Source organism: Pelmatolapia mariae, linkage group LG3_W (assembly GCF_036321145.2).
Source record: "Pelmatolapia mariae isolate MD_Pm_ZW linkage group LG3_W, Pm_UMD_F_2, whole genome shotgun sequence".
In the NCBI taxonomy this organism is placed as follows: Eukaryota; Metazoa; Chordata; class Actinopteri; order Cichliformes; family Cichlidae; genus Pelmatolapia; species Pelmatolapia mariae.
In genome coordinates, this window is record NC_086229.1 from 28,152,149 (window position 1) to 28,179,411 (window position 27,263).

The following is a 27,263-nucleotide window of genomic DNA, read 5'->3' on the forward strand; positions in this document are numbered from 1 at the left end:
CAAACTGTTGGAGAGCCATCGTTAACTGCACCTGTTTTGTGACGTCTTAGACTTTAAATGCCCACATTTCTATAAATGACCAGGGCATTAGGAAACCATCCAGTCAGACTTGTTGGTCTTTGTGCGTTTTATTTTTCCAATACGTGAAACCAAATTCCTCAACTGGTTAACAGACCGTAACGAAACTTGATCAATTTGGTTCCACCACTAACGAGATTATGTTTTTGGTAACATTTATCTTTATGTGTCACACTCTGTATGTTCACTTTACAAGAAACATAAAACTTTTACTGCTAAAAATTATTATTCTCTTAAATTAAGACAGCTTTGTTCTATAATTTGAGTAAATTTTGTTTTTCAAAGGACTCAAAAGCAGACAAATGAAAAGTTTTCATAAAACAATATCATTACCAATATCTTTGTTTGCTGTTTGTTAGGGTTAAAAATTTAGATTTTTGATTTAAATTATTAAATAAAGCTGTTTTGTTAATAATTATTTCATTTATACACAATGCAGTTGTGCTCATAACGAGTTGGTGCTCCGTGTTTTGAGGGTCGTGAGCTTCGCCTTTTCTTCACACTTACATACACATGATAATGGTTTTCTAGAAGTCAGAGAGTCCGAACAAATTATCCTGAACCAGACCTTAGAATGAGTAGAAGACCAATGAATAATAAAATTAGGTAATCAAGGCTACACAGAGCGTGTTTTGTCTCCATGTTTCTGTGATTCCAGAAAAAGGAGCAGATAGCGGATGTGAATGGAGAGAGGATTCATAAGGAGACAGCAGGACTGCCACGTCCATGTTGGGAGAAGATAATCTTTGTTATTGTCTCAGTATATAAAGCTGTACTGCCAGTTTCAGGGTTATCCTTTCTGTGAGGCAGACTATTGTATCAAGCAATGGTCCGCGCCTCAAATTCCTCCTAAAAACGTTGAACATGACATGTCCCATCAAGCTTCAATTAGTGAAAAAATCCAAACTAAATTTCCTCCAAATGGTTTGCAGATAACCTCTTGCAGAATTGATTCACATGAACGCTCTCGGAAATGGAGTTTGCACAGCAGGGTAAATAGCTGTAAAAGAAACCTGCAGAAAACCTAAACAGTGATAATAGAAGCAGGCTGAGTGAAACTAGTGACTGAGTAACATAACCTATTGAAGGATGATGAGGACAGTGCTGAGAAAGGCTGTAGTTCTCATGGAGCTTCATTTTTATGAATACATACAAGTACCCTGTTTGTGTAATCACTCACATGGGATTTACAAAAAACTCAAAGTTTGACAAAAGTATTGATGTTGGTGATGTTTTTCCAATGGGACTGACTCACAGATGGATAAACTTGCAGGTGACAGTCTTGCTTTGGTATTTTTTGATACCAAACTAATATGGAAGTAAATGAAAGCTGCCAACTAATGCACATGGAATATTTCAACCACACCTGTGGAAAAAATCTGGAGTGGCTGGTTCTGCAGTTAGGCAGCACAGATAAGAAATGTTTGCTTGGAACTTTCAGAGTTCTTCCATGTCACCATTTGGCTGTGTTAACAACATGCAAAACAATGTGCTGTTCTTGTTAACTACCAGTGGTGTACCCTGCTCACATATCAGAGAGCAGATTCATTGCCTGGACATTGAACTGTGGTGTGTATGATCACTGAAACTGTGTTCATACAGTGAATGGACTGGTTCTGATGTTACGCCTTTCTACTCTGCCAGATTACTCATAGTGCTCTATACAACATGCCACACTCACACATTTTCTCTAAACTGGGTGCTTCCTAACTACATTCTTGACATGCAGACTGGAGGAGCCAGGGATCGAACTGCTAACCTTAACCTTTCATTACAATATCTCACTAACATTAAAAGTCCCTGAAGTGCATAGCTTTGTTCCTCAAATGACTGTCCACATTTCATCTTGCCAACTCTTTTACTTGAGATCTCTTTGTTACAGTGAAGTCAATCTTCCAGCATTCTCAGAATTCCACCTTTGAAGATGCAGTAGGTAACAGCCAATATGCTGTTCCTTGAGTCGCTGTCTTTGAGTCTCTCAACTTCACTGTTTCTTCAATGAGAAACAACAATGCAGCAACATGTGTGCACGTCTCTCCGAGGCCCGCCATGAATGTACAGTGGGCTCCAAGTATCCGGCCAGACTTCTCAGCGATTATCCAGGGTTCCAGGGGTGTTGCTTGGATTGATTGAGAATGGAGTATCTGAATATAAGACAAAGCAACAAAATAATACTGTAGGAATAGAATAGAATAGTTTCTCACCATTTTACTTCAAAAAATAACAGGTAGCCTTATATATTATTATACATTCATACACTGCATTTTTTGCACTGTTTTTCTTACATTTCTATTTCTATTTCTGTATTGCTACTGAATACTTGGTTTTAAACTCTGATAGTGATAAGTGCTCTGTAGTTTTTAGTGTACAGTGTATATAGAAATGTAGACTGTGCATATCAAATACTAATGCATATCAAACTGGAGGTCCTTGAAATGAAAAACCCATGACTAACATTACACCCATGGTATTCATTCCTTACCAAAAAGTAGATATACACGTGTGCTTCAAGTATACTAATTTTAAACTAAAAATAAGAGTATACTTCAGTTTACTCTTAATGTACTTATTTGAAGATATAATTTGCAAAGTTAATATTACTTATACTTTGCTTTTGCTAAAACAAAATATACTAAAAGTCTAAGTATACTTAACTTACTTATATTTCAACTTTTCACTGATATACTTAAGTAGTAGTTTTTTAATAGTACCTTTTACTTCAGACAGTTTTACACTCAGTGGACTGTTCTTTACACTGCAGTGATAAGGTTAGAGACTGAGGTTACATTTTACTGGAAATACCATCCATCCATTTTCTTCCACTTATCTGAGGCCAAGACGCGGGAGCAGCAGCACAAGCAGAGAAGCCCAGACCTCCCTCTCTCCAGCCACCTCCTCCAGCTTATTTGGAGTAACACCAAGGTGTTCCCAGGCCAGCTGAGAGATATAATCTCTCCAGTGTGTCCTGGGTCTGCCCCGGGGCCTCGTCCCGGTGGGACATGCCCGGAAAACCTCACCCAGGAGGCGCCCAGGGGGCATCTTTGTCAGATGCCCAAACCACCTCAGCTGGCTCCTTTCGATGGAAATACTTTGGAGCCAAATAAAATACCTGAATCTATGTTTGTCACATTTTTTACTTAGCATTAAACATGGAGAAGAAGTATAACTAGAAGTTTATTGGTAGTAGTAATAGCAAACCTAAAAAGTTACATTCAGTATACTTCACAGTGTACTTTTTGTAAACTAAAATGGGCACTTGAAGTTTACTGGTAGTAAACTAATAGTATACCTAGAAGATGACTTTCAGTACACATTAAAGTGTACTTTCATTAACTAAAAGTAGACTTAAAGTTCATTACAAGTAAACTAAAAGAGTACCTGAAAGATTACTTTAAGTGTACTTCAAAGTGAACAATATACATATAATATATAGCTTGACATAACTATTGTACCACTACTATTCCTATGTATAGACATGTACACACACACATGTACACAGTAAATATACATATGTATACATATACATACAGTGGGGCAAAAAAGTATTTAGTCAGCCACCGATTGTGCAAGTGCCCGCACCTAAAATGATGACAGAGGCCAGTAATTTGCACCAGAGGTACACGTCAACTGTGAGAGACAGAATGTGAAAAAAAAATCCATGAATACACATGGTAGGATTTGTAAAGAATTTATTCGTAAATCAGGGTGGCAAATAAGTATTTGGTCAATAACAAAAATACAACTCAATACTTTGTAACATAACCTTTGTTGGCAATAACAGAGGTCAAACGTTTACTATAGGTCTTTACCAGGTTTGCACACACAGTAGCTAGTATTTTCGCCCATTCCTCCATGCAGATCTTCTCCAGAGCAGTGATGTTTTGGGGCTGTCACCGAGCAACTCCCGCCACAGATTTTCTATGGGGTTGAGGTCTGGAGACTGGCTAGGCCACTCCAGGACTTTCAAATGCTTCTTACGGAGCCACTCCTTTGTTGCCCGGGCGGTGTGTTTTGGATCATTGTCATGTTGGAAGACCCAGCCGCGTTTCATCTTCAAAGTTCTCACTGATGGAAGGAGGTTTTGGCTCAAAATCTCACGATACATGGCCCCATTCATTCTGTCCTTAACACGGATCAGTCGTCCTGTCCCCTTGGCAGAAAAACAGCCCCATAGCATGATGTTTCCACCCCCATGCTTCACAGTGGGTATGGTGTTCTTGGGATGCAACTCAGTATTCTTCGTCCTCCAAACGCGACGAGTTGAGTTTATACCAAAAAGTTCTACTTTGGTTTCATCTGACCACATGACATTCTCCCAATCCTCTGCTGTATCATCCATGTGCTCTCTGGCAAACTTCAGACGGGCCTGGACATGCACTGGCTTCAGCAGCGGAACACGTCTGGCACTGCGGGATCTGATTCCCTGCCGTTTTAGTGTGTTACTGATGGTGACCTTTGTTACTTTGGTCCCAGCTCTCTGCAGGTCATTCACCAGGTCCCCCCGTGTGGTTCTGGGATCTTTGCTCACCGTTCTCATGATCATTTTGACCCCACGGGATGAGATCTTGCGTGGAGCCCCAGATCGTTGGAGATTATCAGTGGTCTTGTAAGTCTTCCATTTCCTGATGATTGCTCCCACAGTTGATTTTTTCACACCAAGCTGCTTGCCTATTGTAGATTCACTCTTCCCAGCCTGGTGCAGGTCTACAATACTTTTCCTGGTGTCCTTCGAGAGCTCTTTGGTCTTGGCCATGGCGGAGTTTGGAGTCTGACTGTTTGAGGCTGTGGACAGGTGTCTTTTATACAGATGATGAGTTCGCACAGGTGCCATTCATACAGGTAACGAGTGGGGGACAGAAAAGCGTCTTACAGAAGACGTTACAGGTCTGTGGGAGCCAGGGATTTTCCATGTTTGAGGTGACCAAATACTTATTTGCCACCCTGATTTACGAATAAATTCTTTACAAATCCTACCATGTGTATTCATGGATTTTTTTTTCACATTCTGTCTCTCACAGTTGACGTGTACCTCTGGTGCAAATTACTGGCCTCTGTCATCATTTTAGGTGGGGGCACTTGCACAATCGGTGGCTGACTAAATACTTTTTTGCCCCACTGTACATATATACGTGCACATGTCCATACACATGGAAGGTCCATTATGCATGAAGTGGTGACTGTGGATGTTCACAGTGTCCAGTGACTTATGACATCTTGATTGAGGAGTTATAGAGTGTAATTGCTGTTGGGATGAATGATCTGTGAAAGTGCTCCTTCCTGCAGTGAGGCTGTTTCAGTCTCTGACTAAAGGAGCTGCTCAGCACACTTACAGACTCATGCAGTGGGTGATGTGGGTTGTTCATGATGGATGTCAGCTTTACTAACAAGTTAAGTTAACTACACTTCTTGGTAAATGGAGGCAAAGATGGACATTATAAGACAGATTAGCGTCCCCATAGAATACCTCCATGTCTTTCACAAAATCTGTTAGAAGTGCCTCAGACTCAGTAATCTGCTCTCTGGTTATATTTTCGCCCAAGAGAAGGGATACTCCCTTGACTAGTTTAGACCAGTGATTCAGTAGTGGTTCTGGGAAGACACCTTTTAGTACAGGTAAGCTATAATAAAAAAGCCACATATACCACTCGTGGGCTTTCCAAAATTTCCTCAATGTGACAGACCTTGGCACACAAGGTACATTACATGGCGGTTTAATCTTTAAAAGCATTTCATCTAACAGTTTTGTAGACCTACCTATATACCAGTGCTTTTCATAGTTTTCACTGTTTAACCACAGCCCTGTTACAGTTCTTGCAACACCCAGAAGTACTGAATGCATATAGTCTGGGACAGACCCTTCGATAATATCAAAACTGGGAAGTCTACACAACATACTTGGCCCTTTAACACCCATAACAGCTTTACCAGACTGTAGCGCAGCTTCTACAAATTCATTAGTTTGTTCCTGATTGCGGAGCTGAATGTCCTGCTGAAAAGGATATACCCGAGTGGATCCTCTGCCTTTTTCAACTACCTTTCCTTCATGAAGGCAGTAGGAGCATCCATGTTCACCATTGAACTTTAAAATTCTGGATCAGAGGTCTGGCAACTGAGTCACTCATTAGAATTAGAGGGATTACTTTTGTATTGACAGAAACTCCTTTGTCATTTTCCCATGTGAAACCACTGTCCTGTAGGTCCACACACTCATCAATGAAAGGTTTTAAGAAACTTCTCATGTGAGGCTTCTCATCCCCAAACCATAGTCCACAAAGGAGTACATTATCCTGTCTTGTTTTCAATGGCAATTCATTAATGGTTCATAAAAGGGGCCAAATACTGCAAGGGGACTTTTTAAAAACTGGCACACCATCACAGCTAAATGTTAAGCTGAGGGTTTGAAGGGCCATTTCTGAACCACTTAAAGCTTTCTGATACAAAAAAACATCACAAATGTCACTGAGAGAAGTAGATGTTTCTGTTTGCCTTCCTATTAATTCATCTGTAATTCCTGGCATTCTCAAGAGATTTTTAATTTGATCATCCAAGGAGAGGTATATGAAAAACTTATTGGTAAATCTACTTGCTTTGTCATGGGTGATGTTGCATTGAACACAATGAACTTGGTCCAGCTCAGCTGTCATTATATTACTACACTGTTCACACACATAACAGATTTTCATGATGTCTTTTGTATCATTAAAAGCTTTGTAAAATGAATATTTTGTCCTGCATGCTGAATCACTGCCACCAACAACATTAAGGATTTTCGTGATATCTTCAAGACAGTCATTGGTCAAACTGTGTTTGAGCTTAAGTGCCAGAAGTAGTAGTTGGTTTTGCTCTTTAGTTTGACCTGAATCCACTGGGACCTCTATCTGAACAGTACCTGCAGTGCACTCTTCATCATTAGTCATCAGCAGAGTTCTGTCCTCTGGAAGGGTGTCTAGGATTTCCTTGAAAAGAGAAGAGAGAGAGAGAATTATGGGTCCTGTAAACATCACATTATAAATCTTCAGTGTACGAGCATTAGCCTAGTGGACTCATAGACGCATTTATGTCTGTATCGGTGAGATCTGCCCTGTAACCTTCTTCTCTCAACTTTATTTATGCATCTCTTTTTTTAACATTACAGCAGACATTTGAAATTGGCCTTATTCACTAATTGTGCACTATTTGACATGTCCATTCAGTCTTGCCAAAATCTAAGTGTGCTTTGGCTGTCCAAGATTAACTCTCAAAATGAATGCTTAGTGCTTTCTTTCATGATAAATTCTTTAAGAATATATGATTGCAGTAGAAAGTAGAAATTACCGTAAAAATCATAATTAGAACAATGATTACTTGTTTTATTTTTTCTTCTTCAATGCACTAATACATGAATATTCATGTATTAGTGCATCTGTGTTTTAGTTGTTGTTGTTTCTTTTTTTTTTTTTCTTTTCTTTTTTTTCAAATATAACCGATGTCTCTGAGGCGCAATTTCCGACAGTGAGTGGAATGGCCAAGATACAGACGGGACACAAGCGGATAATGTTCGCGTTAATTAAGTGGTTGGAAGATGGAAAGTTCTCAATTCTGCCAACTGAACATATTCGGGATTTTGATGAGGAGGAATACTTAGACGGTTTGGAGGAAAAGGACGTTTATTTGGTGGAGTGGTGACAAGGCGTCAAAGAGCCAAAAGGCGGGTGGCCGGTCTGTGAAGCCTCCATCATCAAGCTAGCAGGTGCCTTTTTCCCCAATATAATATTACTTTATTCTCGCTTATTTGTTAATCAAAATATGTAACTTAATTAATTATATTATGATGTACTTTAGCATTTTTTTATTCTGCCTCCTCAGAAAGGGAAAAAACTTTGCAAACAAAACTTAAGGAAAATGAAGAACAGCTACCCAAGCCAGAGGTGCTTAAGAGAAAAAGTAAACCTTCTATGGAACTCCTTGAGGCCACAGAGGTGAGAGACGAACCAGCAGCTAAGAAAAAGGTGAGTGTTTTGCCACACGTACACACATTCACACAGACATATATACTACTATATATTTTTTTTAATAGTTGGTGCAGGACACTTTTTTTTATTTATGTAGACCAAACCCTGTTACATAGGTATCTGTAATTTTCTAGATGAATTTGTCCTTACAGTGTAACTCTTGAGTTTTTCTCATATTTTATTACCATTTTCTATAGTTACGACTGGTTTTAGTGTTGACAATCCACATTGCTGGCATTGCACCTTTCAACATGCTGGTGGGTGGATTTGGATGTACCAGGTGTAAGTGCAGCCACTCAGCCTCTACTCAATGTGGTCATAGAAGCAGGTGCAGATGTGTCACAAGTTAATCTAGTAGTATGCTATGGCACTTAGCCACAGGTGGCAGTAGTGGACTGACCTCCATTTGAGACTGCTCCAGCTGCTATGTGGATCTGCTACAAATTGAAGATCATATGCACGTTTTGGAAATTAACCCTTGCATTATGTTGGGAAAAAAAATCACATTGATTATGTTGCGGGTCATTTTGACCTGTACTGTGTAAATCCACTCAGAATTGTCAAAAAACTGCAATAGAACAATAGCAACTTTATTTTCCATTAGATAAACATGTAGAACATAGACATACAACAGTTTGACTTTCCATAACTATTTTTAGGAACAATTTGGTAAAGGTTTTTCGTTCCTACAAACACATTTCTTTTGAACTTGCCCAACGTTCTCAGTTTTTCAATGTTCAGCATTTTCAATTTTGTCCACATGATGGACAGAATGTAACTGTGTGCTTTCTGCAGATGTACTTGTTGCATTTCTGACAAAAAGTGCTTGTTTTAAAACATGAATCTTCCTAACTTAGATTTAATACGAAAGATTTCTACGTCTCCTCCAGACTCAAAAACAGATGACAAACCAATCGACACACCTGAGTCACTGACTTTCTTAAATCCACTCACTCTCACTGGCTCTGTTTATTACTAATCACTGTGTAACTGTTGTAAATTCACAGTAACTGCCATCTCCTTACAAATGTTTATTAGATTAACCACACTTATATAACTACCAACTCTCCAGCCATGTTGATGGATTGCCTATATTGGCTGAAAATATTCATTTTCAGAGAAAAGACACAGACACAAGATGCTTACAGGATGTGATGTGACAACACTAATGAAATATTGATGTGTCATATTTGTCCAGGGCGTATTTCATTGTTATGGAAAACAAAAATATTAAAATCATGAATACCAATTGGAGTGGTGATTTTGACTTTGTGTATATAATTTGGCATTTCTTACTGATGTAGGCCAAAAATAAATACATGATATTATTTCATTCATTTCAAAGGTTTATTTGCATGACGCACAAACAGACAATATTGAAAGGTACAAATGTATTGTGCATGAAACGAATTCAAACGTGGTGCAGATGTGTGTCACAAGTTGATCTGGCTGTAGGCTGTGGTCCTTGGCCAGAGGTGGCGCTGGTTGACTCGAGTCCATTTGAGTGCACACAAAGTAAACTGCATGCTTTAGTTGTGAAGCAAAAACGCTGAAATCGGAGAAATAAAACGTACGAGGGGAACGATAACGACGACAAGAGTCTCCCGATCGTTTACTCTTGCTGTCCTGTGAACAGCACCGGCGTGGTGTTAATTGTTTGCTGTTTTCGCGATCGCCTCGCGCATGAGGATATCACCAGATAAACTCGCGACATTTTTAAACATTTTGTTGTTCAACAGCATCAAGACTGACGGTGTGTGTTTGAGAGAACCTCACAAGTGTCACAGATGACACATTTGGCGTTTGTTGGTGGTTTGTCGGTAGCAGCTCCTGAAACGCAAGTCTGCTACACATCTGTTCGACCAACGCCAGTTAATCTAAACGCCAGTTAATCTGGAACACCGGTCGGTGGTTCGATGAGGATCAGCTGTAATGGGACATTTACCGAGGAGGAGGATGATGATGATCGTGCTGCTCTTACTCGGTAAGAAACCTGCTCTGAACACATACACACGCAGAGGTCGGTGTGGCTTCATACCGAGTGTGTAGCGGGCCAGTCAAAGCAAGCGAGCTAACTTCTGCTAACTTCTAACTCCGTAAAAATCCACAAATCCTGTTTTCATGGATTTCTGGATGTTAAACTTAATTGTTACATCTGGTAAAGCAGCAACACTGATCATTTTATTAAAGATGAAATAATTTAGACAGTTTTTCAACACTCAGTAATGCTGCAGTGATCGTTTGACTTTGGGACCTGCAGCAGAGTTTGGGCCCAGACATGGCTAATGACTCAGAGTTAAAGACCGGATAACCGCTCATGTCCACGTTCATTATTCTGTCATCTAGCTCGTTCATGTCATGGAGCTCGTTCATGCGATAAAGCTCGTCCCCACGGCCGTCATGCTGGGCGGACCCTGCACTTTCAGCTGGTTTGATCACACACACCGATCATGTGTGTATTTAAACATGTGTGTAGTACAGACAGTGGGAGTGAAGGCTAACAGGCAGGACAGTGTTGACTTGTACACTGTTATACAGTACAACAGTGTACAGCTTACGTGTGTGTGCGTGTGATGATCTGACGTGTCTAACCTAAGCTACAGGAAGTTCCAACTGAGCCATTTTTAGCTTTAACTTCAAACCCCAGCAGGGGGAGGAGCCAAAGACAAAAACAGGAAGTAGAAACAGTAAACCAGCCCTTCTCCTAAATCACAGCCAGGGGTGCGGTCAGCTCAGTGCTGTAACTACAGCTTTAATACTGACCGAGCTGAGACCTCCACCCACATCGCACACTCACACACACTGAATTTCTCACCCTATCTCTAAGGGAGAGGCCAGTTACACAGTCTGCTTGTATCCGCAATATCGTTCTTTCAGTCACTACCCACAGCTCGTGATCATAAGATCACCTTTATTAGTCCCACATGTGGGAAATTTGTTTTGTTACAGCAGAAAGTGAACAGTGCAAAGATACCTAGCAAAATTAGAAAACACTGGAATAGAATAAGAATAAGATACTGTACACAATAGAATAAAATAAAATACTATATACAATAGAATAAAATAGAATACAAATACTGTATACAATTGAGTATAATACAACGATGCCAGAAAAGAGTATTGCACTTAGTGTTATTGTGTGTGTTTGATCGGTTGAAGTCTTTGTTGTGGAGTCTGACAGAAGTGGGGAGGAAAGACCTGCAAAATCTCTCCGTCCCACACCGTGGGTGCTGCAGCCACTGAAGGAGCTGCTCAGTGCTGTCACAGTCTCATGCATGGGGTGGGAGATGTTGTCCAACAGGGATGACAGCTTAGCCGCCATTCTCCTGTCACTCACCACCTCCACTGGGTCCAGAGGGCATCCTAGAACAGAGCTGGCCCTTCGGATCAGCCTGTTCAGTCTCTTCCTGTCCCCGGCAGAGATGCTGCCGCCCCAGCAGACCACACCATAAAAGATGGCTGAGGCCACCACAGAGTCATAGAAGGTCTTCAGGAGTGGGCCCTCCACTCCAAACGACCTGAGTCTCCGCAGCAGGTACAGTCTGCTCTGCCCTTTCCTGTAGAGGGCGTCTGAGTTATGAGTCCAGTCCAGTTTGTTGTTCAGATGAACACCAAGGTACCTGTAGCTGTCCACAGCCTCAATGTCCATACCTTGGATGTTCAGTGGTTGCAGTGGAGGATGCTTGTGTCTGTGGAAGTCTACCACCAGCTCCTTGGTTTTACTGGTGTTGATCTGGAGGTAGTTCTGCCGGCACCAGTCCACAAAGCCATAGGTCAGTGTTCTGTACTCCCCGTCGTCCCCATCAGTGATGAGGCCGACTATTGCAGAGTCATCAGAGAACTTCTGAAGGAAGCACTGGCTGGAGTTGTGGGAGAAGTCTGCAGTGTAGATGATGAAGAGGAACGGAGCCAGAACCGTTCCCTGTGGGGCCCCCGTACTGCAGATGCAGCACCAATCCGTCTGTCGATCTCCCACTCCCTTCTCCCGTCACTCGTGAACAAGACCCCAAGATACTTAAACTCTTTCACTTGGGGCAGGAACTCGGTGACAAAGGGAAGCCCTGACGAGTTTATGACATTACAAGCAGACTCAGTGCGCTTAATACAGAAGAACATTTAAACCTGTGTAGGTGTCCACAGGTAGTGAAAACAGCAACATATAATAAAGTAAAACAAAATAGAACAGAAGAAAGTATATCACTACAGAGCCGTGCATTAACTAAAGCATCCAAACAAAGGATTTGGTTTGAGGATTTTTCATTATTGAATTATTCAAATTACTCAATCAGTCATTGCAGCCCTAGATATGACTGTTCAGAAGCCCATCAAGGACTGTTATTACGTCCGTGATGGGCTTCTTCCTGCTGATGCACACGTATTTACATCAATATAAAATCACTCCTCCTCATCATCATCGTGATGCTATGTCTGTGAAGGTTCTCAGTCATTCAGGTCATCGTAGTCTAAGGAGCTTGGAAAGAAAAGTGTCTGGACTCTTCAAGTTGCTTCAAGACGTTTCACCTCTCATCCGAGAAGCTTCTTCAGTTCTAGGGTCAAATGTGGAGAGTCACAGATTTAAATCCTATGGGAGTGTCCCTCCAAAAAGGGACAAATGGACCCCCTGATGATCCTCTACCTAATCACATGAGCCAAGGTGTGAAAACGGGTGTGGGTCACAATCAGCCAGGGTTTCGGGTGAGTTCACTGTGAAACCTAGCCCCACTCTATCACCCTGTCAAAAAATGTTTTAGTCCGACTTTGGTAAGCTACGAAGCCGCACCGCTTGATGGATTGTCGGAGCAGTATCGCTACCGTAGTCAGGAGGCTCGCAGAGAAATCTGGGTCCTAAACTCCGCTTCAGGTCCCAAAGTCAAACGAACACTGCAGCATCACTGAGAGTTAAAAACTGTCTAAATTCTTTCATCTTTAATAAAATGATCAGCATTACTGCTTTACCAGGTGTAACAATTAAGTTTAACATCCAGGCATCCATGAAAACAGAATTTATTACATTTAACAGAGTTAGAAGTTAGCAGGAAGTTAGCTCGCTAGTTTCCACCTAAACATGATATAGCATGTTCTGACTGAGAGATTTGTGAAACAAATTCAAATGTACAGCTCTGCTATCACTTCCAACAGAAATGAAGACAGAAAACTAAACAGCAGTGATGTTTGTAGGGTTACTGAAGTTGGGCTAGCTGGTATATAATGATGTGCTACGTGATTGCTAGCGACACAGCTATGTTAGCATAACATAAACAGTGAAGCTGGAGGATGAACACTAACTTTTTTCCACTCTGTAAAAGTTAACGTGAGAATTCCCGATGGTTAGGGACAAATGCAATCACATGGCAGGATGCTGTAAATCAGGGGTGTCCAAACTTTTTTCGCTGAGGGCCACATACATAAAAATCTAGGAGGGGCAGGGCCACTTACTAGAAATTAGGTATATAACCTTAACTTTACTGTATTAAAAATCACTTAAAAGTGGTCAAATGTGTTATATTGTTGAATATAATTAAAGACAAAACTGCCTTCATCACAGTTTTCCATAAATGAATCTTTATTGATTTATTCAGAAAAAACTTTGGTAGCTCATTCTCAGAACAGACAGATTTCTTCTTAGAAGAATTACAGCACAGAGAAAAAACAATAAAGGGGAAAATGGGACGGGTACATTTCAAGTTTGTTATTTAAGTTATTAGGCTTAGCAAAACATCTATTAACGTTCGTTTGAAACAATTATCAACATTAACAGACTGCACTGGACTTAATAACGGGAGTGCATATAATTTTAGTAAATTATTCTGGTGAGTATTAGCTGCGCTGGGCATGTAAATCGGGCCATCCGGCTGCGATGCTGATCGTGCGCCACTCGTGGCAAAAATCCGGACAAATGTCACTTGACCAAGGAGCAGATCTGCATCAGATGAGATCAGCTGACTTTGCGTGTGCGTGCGCTGTGCACAGCGGTGTGTACTCTGTGTGTCAACAAGAAAAACGCATATAAGAAAGTGGTGCGCAAAAGCAGGGTAGTGACAGAATTGATGTGCATTATTGATATTTGATGTGTACCTGCATATTAACACGGGTACTGTGGAATATAGTTTTTACTCACCTAAAGTGCTCGTGCTCTCGTCCACTCCCCGCAAAAAAAAGTAGCAGCTGTGCGGTGTCTGTGGCATCGGTCCTCTAATCGCATGCGATGGAGTAAAAATCAAAAGCACAGCTTTATCAGACAGCTGCAGTTTAATGTTGGCTGACGAGTCTTCAATGCGTCGCACAACTGGATTTCTGGACATGCTGACGTTGTTGAAGTCCTGCACTGTTTCTGGGCACATTATTTCAGTAACGAGGCCGTGTTTTATGAGGTCTCCATCTGAAAAAGGCTTGCCATGTCTTGCGATGAGTTGGGCGACCTCATAGCTGGCTATTGGAGCCCTTTCCTGGACAATTTGAGCACGAAAAAAAATACCGTTGCTGACCCCGCAGGAGAGCTAGCATTTGCTTTAATTTCTGCTCTCGCTCGGCACCAGTGTAGGATGCATACATGATGTTTGGTTTCATAATGACGTCGTACATTATACTCTTTCATAACTGCCACAGTTTCAGTGCAAATCAAACAGACACACTTCCCCTTGAGTTCTTTGAAGAAATATTCACTCTCCCACCTTGTCTGAAATTTTCTGCATTCACTGTTTGGTAATTTGGGGGTAAATTTCTTCTGTGATTGTCCTTTTTGGTGGAGCAACTGCCTTGATCAACAGCAGCTCCCCCTGGTGTTAAAACTAAGAAGTGCAATACACTCAAGCAAAAGTTGAAGTGCGGGCCATATTCTATTCTATTTATAAAATTACTTGCGGGCCGCAATTGGCCCGCAGGCCGGACTTTGGACATGCCTGCTGTAAATGGACCAAACTTCAGTCAGGAGAACAACTGAGATAATCCATCCACAATTACAGGTTAGTCATTAATATACTGCAACAACATGGGAATAGAGCAACTGTGAGAGAATTCAACATTAATGAATCAATAGTAGCGTAGTTTTTGGCTTTCCTCGTATTCCAAAACATGCTTTGTCTCCTTGCTATCACTATCTCCTGGCATAATCTGCAGTTGATGCGATGCTTTCAACCAAAATAGGCACAGCTTGATGACATCATCAACATCGCGGTAGAGTGGTATAGTCAATCTCTACCGTTGGCCAAATTCATATCGTTTCTACCGTATACCATTTATACTGCCCACCCCTAGTTCTAACCTTTAGGGCCCTATATGGTCAAGCTCCCCAATATTTATCTGACCTGCTGAAACCACATTCATCTTCTCGAGCTTTAAGGTCATTAGGTCAGAGACTGCTGGTGGTACCACGCACTCGTTTTAAAACCCGTGGTGATTGGGCCTTTCAGGCAGTGGTTCTCTTCCACTGTCTCCGCTGTACGAACTCCATTGATTCTTTTAAAAAACAGCTGAAGACATTTTCATATAGAAAAGCTTTTGATTAATTTGTTCTTATGTTGTTTTTATTGTTTTAATGTTTTACATTGCTGTTTTATTTACTGTTACATTGTTTTATATTTCCATTTCTTGTGTTGTAAACCACTTTGTGATGATTATCTGTGAAAAGCGCTATATAAATAAATTTTACTCACTTACTTACACGTGACTGCAGACAGATGAGCTTTATCTACCTGACCTGAGTCTCTTTCACTGCTCATCTGTTGATGGACCTGAGTGACACTCACAGCAAGCTTCTTTCAGCTGTTTCCTCTGTGATGTTCTGAGTACAGAGCAGGTTTCTAAATGTGTGATGGGAGAAGACAGGGCCTGCTGTGTGTGCATTATTGTCCTATACTGCACACTTGTGTTTGTGTTGTGTTGGTGATTTGAGCTGGATGGAGACACTGAGCTGGACAGGTTCACCGTGACAGACCTGAGCTGCGCTGTTTGTTTCTTTCTTGTCCTTTATGTTTGTTTTCCTGAGAGTTTAGGATGTGTTTGAAGGAGTTAGCAGAGACTTCATGGTGACAGGAGGGTCTCAGATCTGATGCTTGGATCAGCTTTAAAGTTCAACTACAGCTGAAGAGTGTGTGGGATCATTAACATGCAGAGACAAAACATCATAGAGAACATCACTGTGTGTGTGAAAAGTCATGTGACTGTGAAGCACAGGTCTCACCTGTTTCATGTTTCTCTCCTCAGTTTCCCAGCATGCCTCAGGGGTGGAGGTGTATGAGGGGGTGGAGTCTGTCCTGCTGCCCTGTCAGGTACCAGCTGATGTTTCCAGGAGCTCCACATCAGCAGTGTGGGACCGTGAGGAGTTCAGGAACCCAACAGTTCACCGGCGTCTGCAGAGCATTGACGATCTTAGTGGTCAAAACGATCGTTACACCAACCGAACATCAATGTTCACTGACGCTCTGCAGACTGGAGACCTCAGCCTCACTCTGAGGAACCCCACAGTCTCTGACAGTGGAACCTACACCTGTATCACCCTCAGGTTTGGAGACAGGCTGAGCCAGACTGAAGTACAGCTGAAGGTCTCAGGTCAGTGGACAGAGGTCAGATTGATGTGAGTTCATATGAACATGTTGATGATGTTCATGTCTCGTGTGTTTGTGTTACAGTACCTCCTCCAGTGTGGCCCTTAGTCCTCTCAGCTGTGCTGGGTACTCTGATCATCCTGGCTGCTGCCTTTGGTCTGTTTGTGTGCCATGCATATGTAAGGATGAAGAAGAGGAGTGAAGGTACGTGTGTGTGACTCAGTAACAGAGTGAGCTCTACCATCACTCTGACTGATGTCTGTGACCTTTGACCTCCACACATGAATCCAGCAGCTCCTCACAGATTACTGAAACCAGCTGCTGATGTTTCCAACACGTCTGTAACATCTGGATGCAGTGTTAGCTTCAGCTCCTCCTTCCACAGGTGGAGGCTCCACCCACTGAGAAGGAGTCATCATGAATGTAAATAACAGATCACATGATACAAACAATCTGAGGAGTGTGGAAACGAAAGCAGTGTCTCTGAGTTTGAGATGTTTCATCTGAGAAGCTTCTTCTGACCAAACGGTGGAGAGTCCCAGATTGACACCCTGTCATCTATGTCCAATGACCATCTTTTTTTAACAACTACTGTGTTCAGTGTACAGCAGCACTGCTTCATGCACAACTTCCACTTTTACTCCATCACCTCCACCTTTGGTTGTATATAAAGAGCTGCTGGTTACATGATGGAGGATCTGACTCACTGACATCTATGTAACAAAGATTTATTATCACCGTCACAGTGTCTAACTAGCTAACAGTGTCTAGCTAAGAACACTACTTACCTTTGTAATGACACTGTGGTGAGTTCACCAAACACCACCAACAGCATGGACAATAACATATATACACATGTGTAATAACACAGGTGAGGTCATCGTATATTACTGTGTTTCACATTTAAATACAAGGACACTGATGTCTGTCTGTACATATTCTCCTCTCAGATCTGCAGCCAGAGGTGGTGGAGGCACCACAGGGGGAGGAGTCTGTCCTTCTACCCTTTAAACCCACAGCTGACCTTCCTCAGGACGTCACAGTGGAGTGGACACACAACAACATGAAGGTCCACGTGTATAAGAGTGGAAACAATCAGCCAGATAAACAGGACCAGGGTTACAGCGGTCGCACAGAGATGAATAAAGATCCACTGAGAACTAAAGACCTCAGTCTGACCCTGGAACACCTCCACCTCACTGACAGTGGAGTCTACACCTGCACCATCAAGAAGGATGGAGTTAAGCTGCTACAGAAATCAGTGACTCTCAGTGTCACAGGTGAGTGTAACAGCTGTTTGTCCACAGTGACTGAGAACAGGATGAGGAGCTGCTGGTTGCACTGCAGAGGAGATTATGGAGGATCAACCTCACTGATGTCTGTCTGTGTTCATGTTCCACTCTCTCAGTTCCTCAGCCAGAGAAGTTGGAGGTAGCAGGGGTCAGGACTGTCCAGCTGCCCTTTAAAACCACAGCTGATCTTCCTCAGGATGTCACAGTGGAGTGGAGACACTCTGACTATAACTACATCAAGGTCCACGTGAATGAACGTGGAAAAAATAAGCCAGATAAACAGGACCAGGGTTACAGAGGTCACACAAATATGAAGAAAAAGGAAATAAAAAATAAAGACTTCAGTCTGACCCTGAAACACCTCCGCCTCACTGACAGTGGAGTCTACACCTGCACCATCTACAACAAGGATGGACACATGCTGCTACAGAAATCAGTGACTCTCAGTGTCAGATGTGAGTGTAACAGCTGTTTGTCCACAGTGTGAATGTAACATGTAGAAAGTGGGTAATTTGTCCACCTCTGAAAGCAAAAAAAAGCAGCTTCTGTTTGTCTGTATGCCTCATGTTCTCTTTTCTCCTCTCAGCTCTGCAGAAAAAGGTGTTGGAGGTGACAGAGGGGGATGAGTCTGTCCTGCTGGCCTTTAAATTCCCAGCTGACCTTCCTCAGGACGTCACAGTGGAGTGGACACACAACAACATGAAGGTCCACGTGTATGAGAGTGGAAACAATCAGCCAGATAAACAAGACCAGGATTACAGAGGTCGCACACAGATGAATGAAGATCCACTGAACACTAAAGACCTCAGTCTGACCCTGAAAGACCTCCACCTCACTGACAGTGGAGTCTACACCTGCACCGTCTACAACAAGCATGGACACATGCTGCTACGGAAATCAGTGACTCTCAGAGTCAGAGGTGAGTCTAGCATCTGTTTATCCACATTAAGTGAAAATAGGAGTGAAGATCTGCTGGTTAAACAGCAGAGGACATGATGGAGGATCAACCTCACTGATGTCTGTCTGTGTTCATGTTCTGCTCTCAGTTCCTCAGCCAAAGATGGTGGAGGTCACACAGGAGGAGGAGTCTGTCCTGCTCCCCTTTAAAACTACAGCTGTCCTTCCTCAAGACGTCACAGTGGAGTGGAGACACTCAGACTACAACTATGTGATTGTCCACTTGTATGAGAGTGGAAACAAACAGCCAGTCAATCAGGACCAGTATCACAGAGGTCGCACAGAGATGAAGAAAGACCCACTGAAAACTAAAGACCTCAGTCTGACCCTGAAAGACCTCCACCTCACTGACAGTGGAGTCTACACCTGCACCATCTACAACAAGGATGGAGACAAGCTGCTACAGAAATCATTGATACTCAATGTCACAGGTGAGTGACACATCTGTTTGTCCACAGTGACTGAGAACAGGATGAAGAGCTGGTGGTTACACAGCAGAGGAGATGATGGAGGATCAACCTCAGTGACACATGTCTGCTTGTCTGTAAACCTCATGTTCTCCTCTCTGATTACCCAGTGGAGGCAATGACTGTGACACAGGGGGTGAAGTCTGTCCTGTTGCCCTTTAAAACCACAGCTGTCCTTCCTCAGGACGTCACAGTGGAGTGGACACACAACTACAGGAAGGTCCACGTGTATGAGAGTGGAAACAATCAGCCAGTCAATCAGGACCAGGGTTACAGAGGTCGCACAGAGATGAATGAAGAGCAAATAAAAAACCGAGACTTCAGTCTCACCCTGAAAAACCTCCACCTCACTGATAGTGGAGACTACACCTGCACCATCAAGAAGGATGGACACATGCTGCTACAGAAATCAATGAGACTCAGTGTCAGAGGTGAGTGTAATAGGTGTTTTTGCAGCCTCACACATCAACACACAACAGTTCAGCTCCAAGTCAGAGAAACACTGAGAACAGGAGCTGCTGGTTACACAGCAGAGGACATGATGGAGGATCAACCTCACTGATGTCTGTCTGTGTTTTCTGCTCTCAGCTCTGGAGCCAACGATTGTAAAGATGACAGAGGGGGTGAAGTCTGTCCTTCTACCCTTTAAAACCACAGCTGACCTTCCTCAGGACGTCACAGTGGAGTGGACATACTACAACATAAAGCTCCACGTGTATGAGAGTGGAAACAATCAGCCAGATAAACAGTCCCAGAGTTACAACGGTTTTACAGAGATGGATGAAGATCCACTGAGAACTAAAGACTTCAGTCTAACCCTGAAATACCCCTACTTCACTGACAGTGGAGTCTACACCTGCACCGTCTACAACAAGGATGGATACAAGCTGCTACAGAAATCAGTGACTCTCTATTTTAAAGGTGAGTGTAACATCTGTTTGTCCACAGTTTGAATCCCAGATGTGTAAACCTGTGAGTGTCCAGCTGTTTGCAGCTGTGTGAGACTAAAAGCTGCACAGCTGTTTGTGCAGCCTCACACATCAACACACAACAGTTCAGCTCCAAGACAGAGAAACACTGAGAACAGGAGCTGCTGGTTACACAGCAGAGGACATGATGGAGGATCAACCTCACTCATGTCTGTCTGTCTGTACTCTGATATTCTGCTTTCAGATGCAGAGATGCAGATGGTGGTTACACAAGGGCTAAAGTTTGTAATGCTTCCCTTTAAAATACCACATGACCTTCCTCAGGACGTCACAGTGGAGTGGAAACACAACTATGTGACAGTCTACAAGTACATAGATGTAAATGTTGACTCACAGCACCAGGATTACAGCGGTCGCACAGAAATGAATAAAGATGCACTGAAAACTAAAGACCTCAGTCTGACCCTGAAAGACCTCCACCTCACTGACAGTGGAGTCTACACCTGCACCGTCTACAAGGATGGACACATGCTGCTACAGAAATCAGTGACTCTCTGTGTCACAGGTGAGTGTAACAGCTGTTTGTCCACGGTGACTGAAAACAGGAGTGAAGAGCTGTTTGTCACACAGCAGAGGAGACGATGGAGAATCAACCTCACTCATGTCTGTCTGTGTTTTCTGCTCTCAGCTCTGGAGCCAAACATTGTAACGGTGACAGAGGGGGAGGATTCTGTCCTGCTGTTGTTCAAAACCACAGCTGACCTTCCTCAGGACGTCACAGTGGAGTGGACACACAACAACATGAAGGTCCACGTGTATGAGAGTGGAAACAATCAGCCAGATAAACAGGACCAGGATTATAGAGGTCGCACAGAGATGAATGAAGATCCACTGAAAACTAAAGACCTCAGTCTGACCCTGAAAGACCTCCACCTCACTGACAGTGGAGTCTACACCTGCACCGTCTACAACAAGGATGGACACATGCTGCTACAGAAATCAGTGACTCTCAGTGTCAAAGGTGAGTGTAACACATTACAGGTCACAGAGAAGCTAAACTGATGATTTCTAAAGACTAATTAATAAATGATGAGGTCATTGTGAGCTCGTCCTAAATGTTTGAAGTTTGGATCTGTGTCTGTGTCCAACACCAGTGTTTCCTTCACCTTCATTCATAAATTGATATTAATACCTGATCACATACTACAAACAATAACGGTAACAGTAAAAATACACTTTCACCAATTGTATAAATTATGTGTGCTGTTAATGCAGAGAGGTTCATCTGAACCAGCTATTGTTAAAAAAAAAAGAGTTTGTGGAGTACACCTGCAAACAGCAGTCAGGCTCACTCACTCAATACAGGGCTCTAGACTAACTTGTTGCCACGGTTGCACTGGTGTGCCTAACTTTTTTTTCTTAGGCGCACCAGCACAAAAGTTAGGTGCACCCAAATTTTTCAACCCCATGGCTTAACACCGCAGCTTTACATGTTCACTTTTTTTCCTTTAATTTCTGTCCAAACAGACAATATTGATTTGTAAATGATTAACTAACAATCTTGTCAACACAATGTTCTTTGTTTGGAGCACATTTCTACAAGAAAGATAAGTATTTTCGGACCATAGCTCACCGGATTATAAGGCGTTAAACAAAACAGTCCGGTAAATCAAACTTTACTCATTCTTCTTGCTTCCTCCACTATCATTGATTCATTAATGTTGAATTCTCTCACAGCTGCTCTATTCCCGTGTTCTACTGCGTGACTGATAGCCTTGAATTTAAAATCCGCTTCATAAGCATGTCTCTGAACAGGAGCCATTATACACACACAATACGGTAATATTATGTTGAAGCAGAGTACGTATTACTCCACGAGGCTCCTGACTACGGCAGCCGTAATGCTCCAACAATCGATCAAGCGGTGCGGCTTCGTAGCTTACCAAAGGTCATACTAAAACATTTTTTGACAGATTTTTGAGCGCCGTGTAGCACATAAAATCGGTTCGAGGTCAGTAAGCACAACCAGAATTCATACATAAGGCACACTTTTGAGATAATGAAAGGATTTTAGGTGCACCTTTATAATCCGAAAAAACACTGTACTGAAAAAGTTCTTGTGCTTAAAGTGCTTCACTGAGCTGAAAATTTAAACTTAAAACATCTCGAGATATATTAAATAAAAAGAAAATCTAAATTAAAAGTGTGTCAAAGGCTTAGAACTGAATATCTCAATATCTGAACATCTTACCTTGGGCATCTGAGAGGTTCCGCCCCTGACTGTCTCTGATTGGTTTAGACCACGATATGGGCATTATGTTGGCCCTTTCTCAGTATGCGTACTTGTGCGTACTTGCATTCTCGTGTACTCGTGATACATCATCAGTCGGAGACCAAGTACTGTTCCAATTCACAGTACGCATCAAGCCGAGAACGCGAAAAAGTCCCGGATGTGTTCTCGCACCGCCTGTTTTATTGAGCATGCATCGGTGGTGACTTGTGTGGACTTGGTACAGCTAAATATCCCAGAATGCATTTCGTCCAAAACTCAAACGCGGCAATGGTGGACGAGCGGGGCTAAAAACTTTTAAATATTACTCTTTCTGGGTCACAAAATAAACTTTTAAGTTATTTTCAAGCGAGAATGTAGCTGTGTAAACTTCAAATATCTGCTCGATTTATCAAGATATCATATATTTCCAAACGCGCTCCGACGTTTTCGGAGACGTCTGTGACCCGCCAGCTCCATAGCAGACAGCGAGGTCGAGGATCATTAGAGCCGGCGAGAACAGCGGACTCCCGGCACATCGTTTTCAACCCCCCCGCGGTCTTTTCGCTACTCAGGTTAAACAAACCCCAGCAGCTGTCTATTGTATTGAGTGTCCACTAAAATAAAAATAAAAGCGTTCTAACATCTTACCTGCTTGTTTTTATTAAGACATACATGTACACTATTTTTATTAATAGAGATTTCGCTACTGAGGTTAAACATGATATATAAGTCACTTAGATCACTTCTAAATGTTAATGTTTGGTTTATTTCAGTGTTTTATTTGTTCCTGAGTAAACCGGTTTGGCTGTGATTAAAGTTAAGCTTCATAACATGTTACTCACAGTTAAATTAAGAGGGGACGGCAGTAAAAACTCCGGACCTGTGACATCATCAAGTACGCTGGTGTTCCAGTTGTACAAATCGCGAGTCCGTGCTCACGTTCTCGGCAAGTCCGTACTCCCGTGAGGTCTCGGCAAGTCCGGTCTCGCCGAGAACGCGAGTACGTACTCGCGTACTTAGAATTGAGAAAGGGCCTTTGTCTTTTGTTGACCAGATGGAGACTTTTTCTTCTTTCTTTTTTTCTTTTCACCTGAATGGCTGTTCGCACCTGTGTGACCAAGGATTGTTTTTTTTAGTCGCACCATTGTAGAAATTAGGTTGCATATAAGACCAAATTGGTCGCACTCGAGAGCCCTGGAGTGTATGAAACACTTAGCTGTGGCTCATGTAGAGGCTCTTCTTAGAGTAGCAGGGTTAGCATCCTGCTAACAGGAAGTGTTTCACAGCATCACTGAGTCAGGTCAGGAACAACAGGTTGTGTGAAGGTCAAAGGTCAGGGGTGATGGTTCTCTCTCTTCTTCATCAAGAACAGTTTTTAATCTTTTTAAACAAACAGCTGAACATGTGTACTTAATGAAGTGGCTATGGATATGATAAAGGGCTTCATGTGAGTAGAATAAAGCACTGAATGGATGTATGTTTAAGTATTTTTGCAGTCTAAAACACTTTGAGTGGTCAGTAAGGGTAAAAACACTGGCTGTGGGAAACCTGCCAGCAGCTTCTACTTGCTGTGGATTTGGCATGGTCTGCCTGTGTGAGTTCTGTCTGGGTTCTCAGGATCCCTCCAGCAGTCTGCCGGCGTGCATGCTGGGTAAACTAGCTGTAGTGTGTATCAGAGTGTGAAGGTTGCATCCCCAGGGTGTAGCCTGCTCCATCCGTGTGATAGCTGGGCTCCATCCCTGCAATGACCTAAACTGGACATGTGGTTAACAAACTGGATATTACACGTAGAGCAGATGGAGCTGTTTGTTGTTCTTCTATGTGGTGGAGCCTGATCTTCCTGTGGGGTGCAGTGTTGATGGTGTTGCTGAGGTCATGCAGTGATTCCAGCTCAGAGTCAGGTCAGAAGGCCTAAAGCTCCCTGTGGGCTCAGGTCTCTGATTATTATTAGATTATTAACCACAGACGATGGATCCATGTGTTCTTTAAACGGTGCTTCTTAAACCGTTGATTTGCTCATACAATCATTCCCAGACTGCCGATCCCTCCTCACCTTTACTTTGACTGCGTGTGACTCAGTCGGGCGGTCTGACTGCTTGCTCATTGGCTAACGTGATTGACAAGTTATTAGCAATTAGCAAGTGGATAAAATGCACCAAATCCTCCACTTTGAAAGATAAGATAAATTGTGCTAATATTGTGTTTAATCTGAGCCAGAATAAGTGAGTCAGCAGTAAAGTATGCAGAGGTCAGAGGTCAGGAAGCTGTTTCCCTACAGACTCCTGTAGGACCAGAGTCTGTGCGCATCCACAGCTGTTTCTGTCGGGTGGTTATCATGTTTTATACTGTCTGTGATCAGAGCTGACCCTCTCTCCTCTCCTCTGCAGCAACCCTGATGGGCACCATGGCTGAGATGTTTCCACATTGTCTGTGTTACAGGCAGAGGAGTGTACAGCGAGCACAGTCTGACCAGGAACACAGGTATGTTCATCCTGTCTAACTGTGTCCAAATATGTCCATGTATGATTACAGGATGAGACAATATTAAGATTCTGGTGGAGGTACCAGTTCACCTTTGTCCTTAGCTGCCACGCGTCTCTCCCTGTCCACTGTCTGAGCTGCTCTGTCTGTCCTCTGTGTCCTCAGGAACAGGAACCATGAAGACGTTCCTCTGATGGATCTCCACAGAGTGTCCTGACTCTGTGTCACATGTTAGCTCCATGTGGGTCAAAGGTCAAAGCTGCTGACTCTCAGGAAGCTTCAGACAAACATCATGACACAACAGCTGTGTCCCAAAACGTCGGCTGCATCCTTTGGAGGACCCGGCCTTCGCGGTCTACGTGGGCCGGGTCCTCCGAAGACCGAGAAGGCCGGAAGTGCGAGGCTGTGAAATGGGACAGTCTAGCCTTCAGATTAGTGTCACCGCTGTCTCGGTGGAGTTTAACAAACTCGGCCGTCTGCTCCTTGCTATCTAAAATATAACAGGACACTGGCGTAAATTCTCGACCGTCTCACACAACTGTTTAATCAGTTTTCTGTTTAACGTTTATTCAGCTGTGTGAAAATCCCGGAGGAACCCACCCGATGGATTAATAAAGTTTTATTTAATCTAACAATCTAATAACTTTGATCTCAGCCAAACCGATTTACTCCGGAACAAATAAAACACCGAACAAAGGCAAACAATTACATTTTTAAGTTATCTGAGTGACTTATATTGTCACGATCAGGTAGTAGGGACTCAAGCGCAGAGCTGTAGATGTCTCCAAAGAACAGTTTATTTACAACACCAGTGCACAGTATATACAGTGAGGGGGATCCAAAACTCCAGGGAATCACAGGGTAGCTCTCTCACACTCGCTCACGTCTTCTTGCCCACACTCACACACGTTCACACGGCAGGGAGGTCACAGGTCCGGGGAGGAAGGTCTGTAGCGGAAGAAAGGGAAGTCACTCAATAATCACTAATCACGAATCACAAAGCACAGGTTCACAGGAGCTGGGAGAAACACTAACGTCAGTAGTACAATCATCCAGCGACGAGAGGATCTGCGTTCCAGCCTCAAATAGTGCTCCCGGTGATGACAGGTAATTGTTGTCAGGTGTGTGGGCCAAGGGCGGGAGCCCACAATGAGCTCCGCCCAGGCAGAGAGGGAAAGAGAGAGAGGGAGAGAGCCAAAACAGCAAATGTAGCCTTGTGGGGCCGGCCGGGCAGGCACGGAGACCATGACATATATATCATGTTTAACCTGAGTAGCGAAAGAGCGGGGGTCTAAAAACGATGAAGCCGGGAGTCCGCTGCTCTCGCCGGCTGGAGTGACCATTGAACCCCCCGGCTTGCTATCGAGCTGGTGGGTAACAGACGTCTCCGAAAACGTCGGCACACTTTTGCAAATATGCGATGTCTTGATAAACCAAGCAGATATTTGTAATTTACACAGCTACTAAAATATGTTAAAAGTTTATTTTGTGACCCAGAAAGATTAATAAGAGTAATTTTAAAACTTAGTAGCGGCCGCCATTATTGGCAGCTGAAATTTGGCTGGGCCGCGCTATGAATTCTGGGATATGGTGGGCCACGAAGGACACACCCGACCCATCCTTCAAATTCGGGGAAATGAAGGACACATTTGTCGGCTGCATTTGAAGGAGTCGACGAATTGGGACAGCCTTCGTCGCCTGGCTGTGACGTAATCGGCCTTCAAATGCGGCCTCCGGAGGATGCAGCCGACGTTTTGAGACACAGCTACACCCTCTCCGATCAGAGCAGGAAGGACCCATGATGGAGGCCCTGAGGCCACACCCACACTTCCTGTCAGTGCCTGTGATTGACAGCTGCCTCCATCAGTATCGTATATATCCATATAATCACCCTGAGGTCACTGATGTTGTGATGTTGGTGCTGTATGAACCACATTAAATGTTTTTACATATTAACATGATGTCTCTGTGTCTCTCTGTCACATATACAGTATTTAATCATTTTCTCATACAGTTCTTTAGAAGTTTAATGTGAGCTCTGTCCCTCACTTAAATACAAATGTCAGATATTCTGGATGCTAACAGATAATCCTACAATTCAGCCTTCAACAAAGATGATAGCAAGCCACAGGTTGAGTCCACCAGCAGCAACACTGTCAGAAATGACACAGTCTATACAAACATGTCAGTAATCAATTCAATTCAATTCAATTCAATTTTATTTATATAGCGCCAAATCACAACAAAAGTCGC

At 42.9% G+C, this 27,263-nt stretch overlaps 2 protein-coding genes across 2 annotated transcripts in view; both read left to right on the forward strand.

Annotated features, from left to right (window-relative positions):
- Window positions 1-27,263, forward strand: part of LOC134624309 (nucleotide-binding oligomerization domain-containing protein 2-like) — a 1,192,597-nt gene that overhangs the window by 771,152 nt on the left and 394,182 nt on the right. The gene's annotated exons all lie outside the window — the stretch shown is intronic.
- LOC134624313 (uncharacterized) lies at window positions 9,799-26,936 on the forward strand. Its single transcript, XM_063469288.1, has 13 exons — window positions 9,799-10,053; window positions 16,272-16,616; window positions 16,697-16,816; window positions 17,563-17,892; window positions 18,021-18,359; window positions 18,491-18,823; window positions 18,951-19,292; window positions 19,439-19,759; window positions 19,917-20,249; window positions 20,502-20,822; window positions 20,946-21,278; window positions 24,917-25,010; window positions 25,176-26,936. Exons 1-13 carry the CDS (start codon window positions 10,002-10,004, stop codon window positions 25,225-25,227), a joined length of 3,315 nt encoding a protein of 1,104 aa, XP_063325358.1. The 5' UTR covers window positions 9,799-10,001; the 3' UTR covers window positions 25,228-26,936.

Bases quoted from the DNA above. Each gene is read 5' to 3' on its own strand.
- LOC134624313 (XM_063469288.1), top strand. From the start codon at position 10,002: ATGGGACATTTACCGAGGAGGAGGATGATGATGATCGTGCTGCTCTTA. The intron at 10,054-16,271 runs GTAAGAAACCTG...TTCTCTCCTCAG, and splicing joins GATCGTGCTGCTCTTACTCG to TTTCCCAGCATGCCTCAGGG. The intron at 17,893-18,020 runs GTGAGTGTAACA...CCACTCTCTCAG, and splicing joins AGTGACTCTCAGTGTCACAG to TTCCTCAGCCAGAGAAGTTG.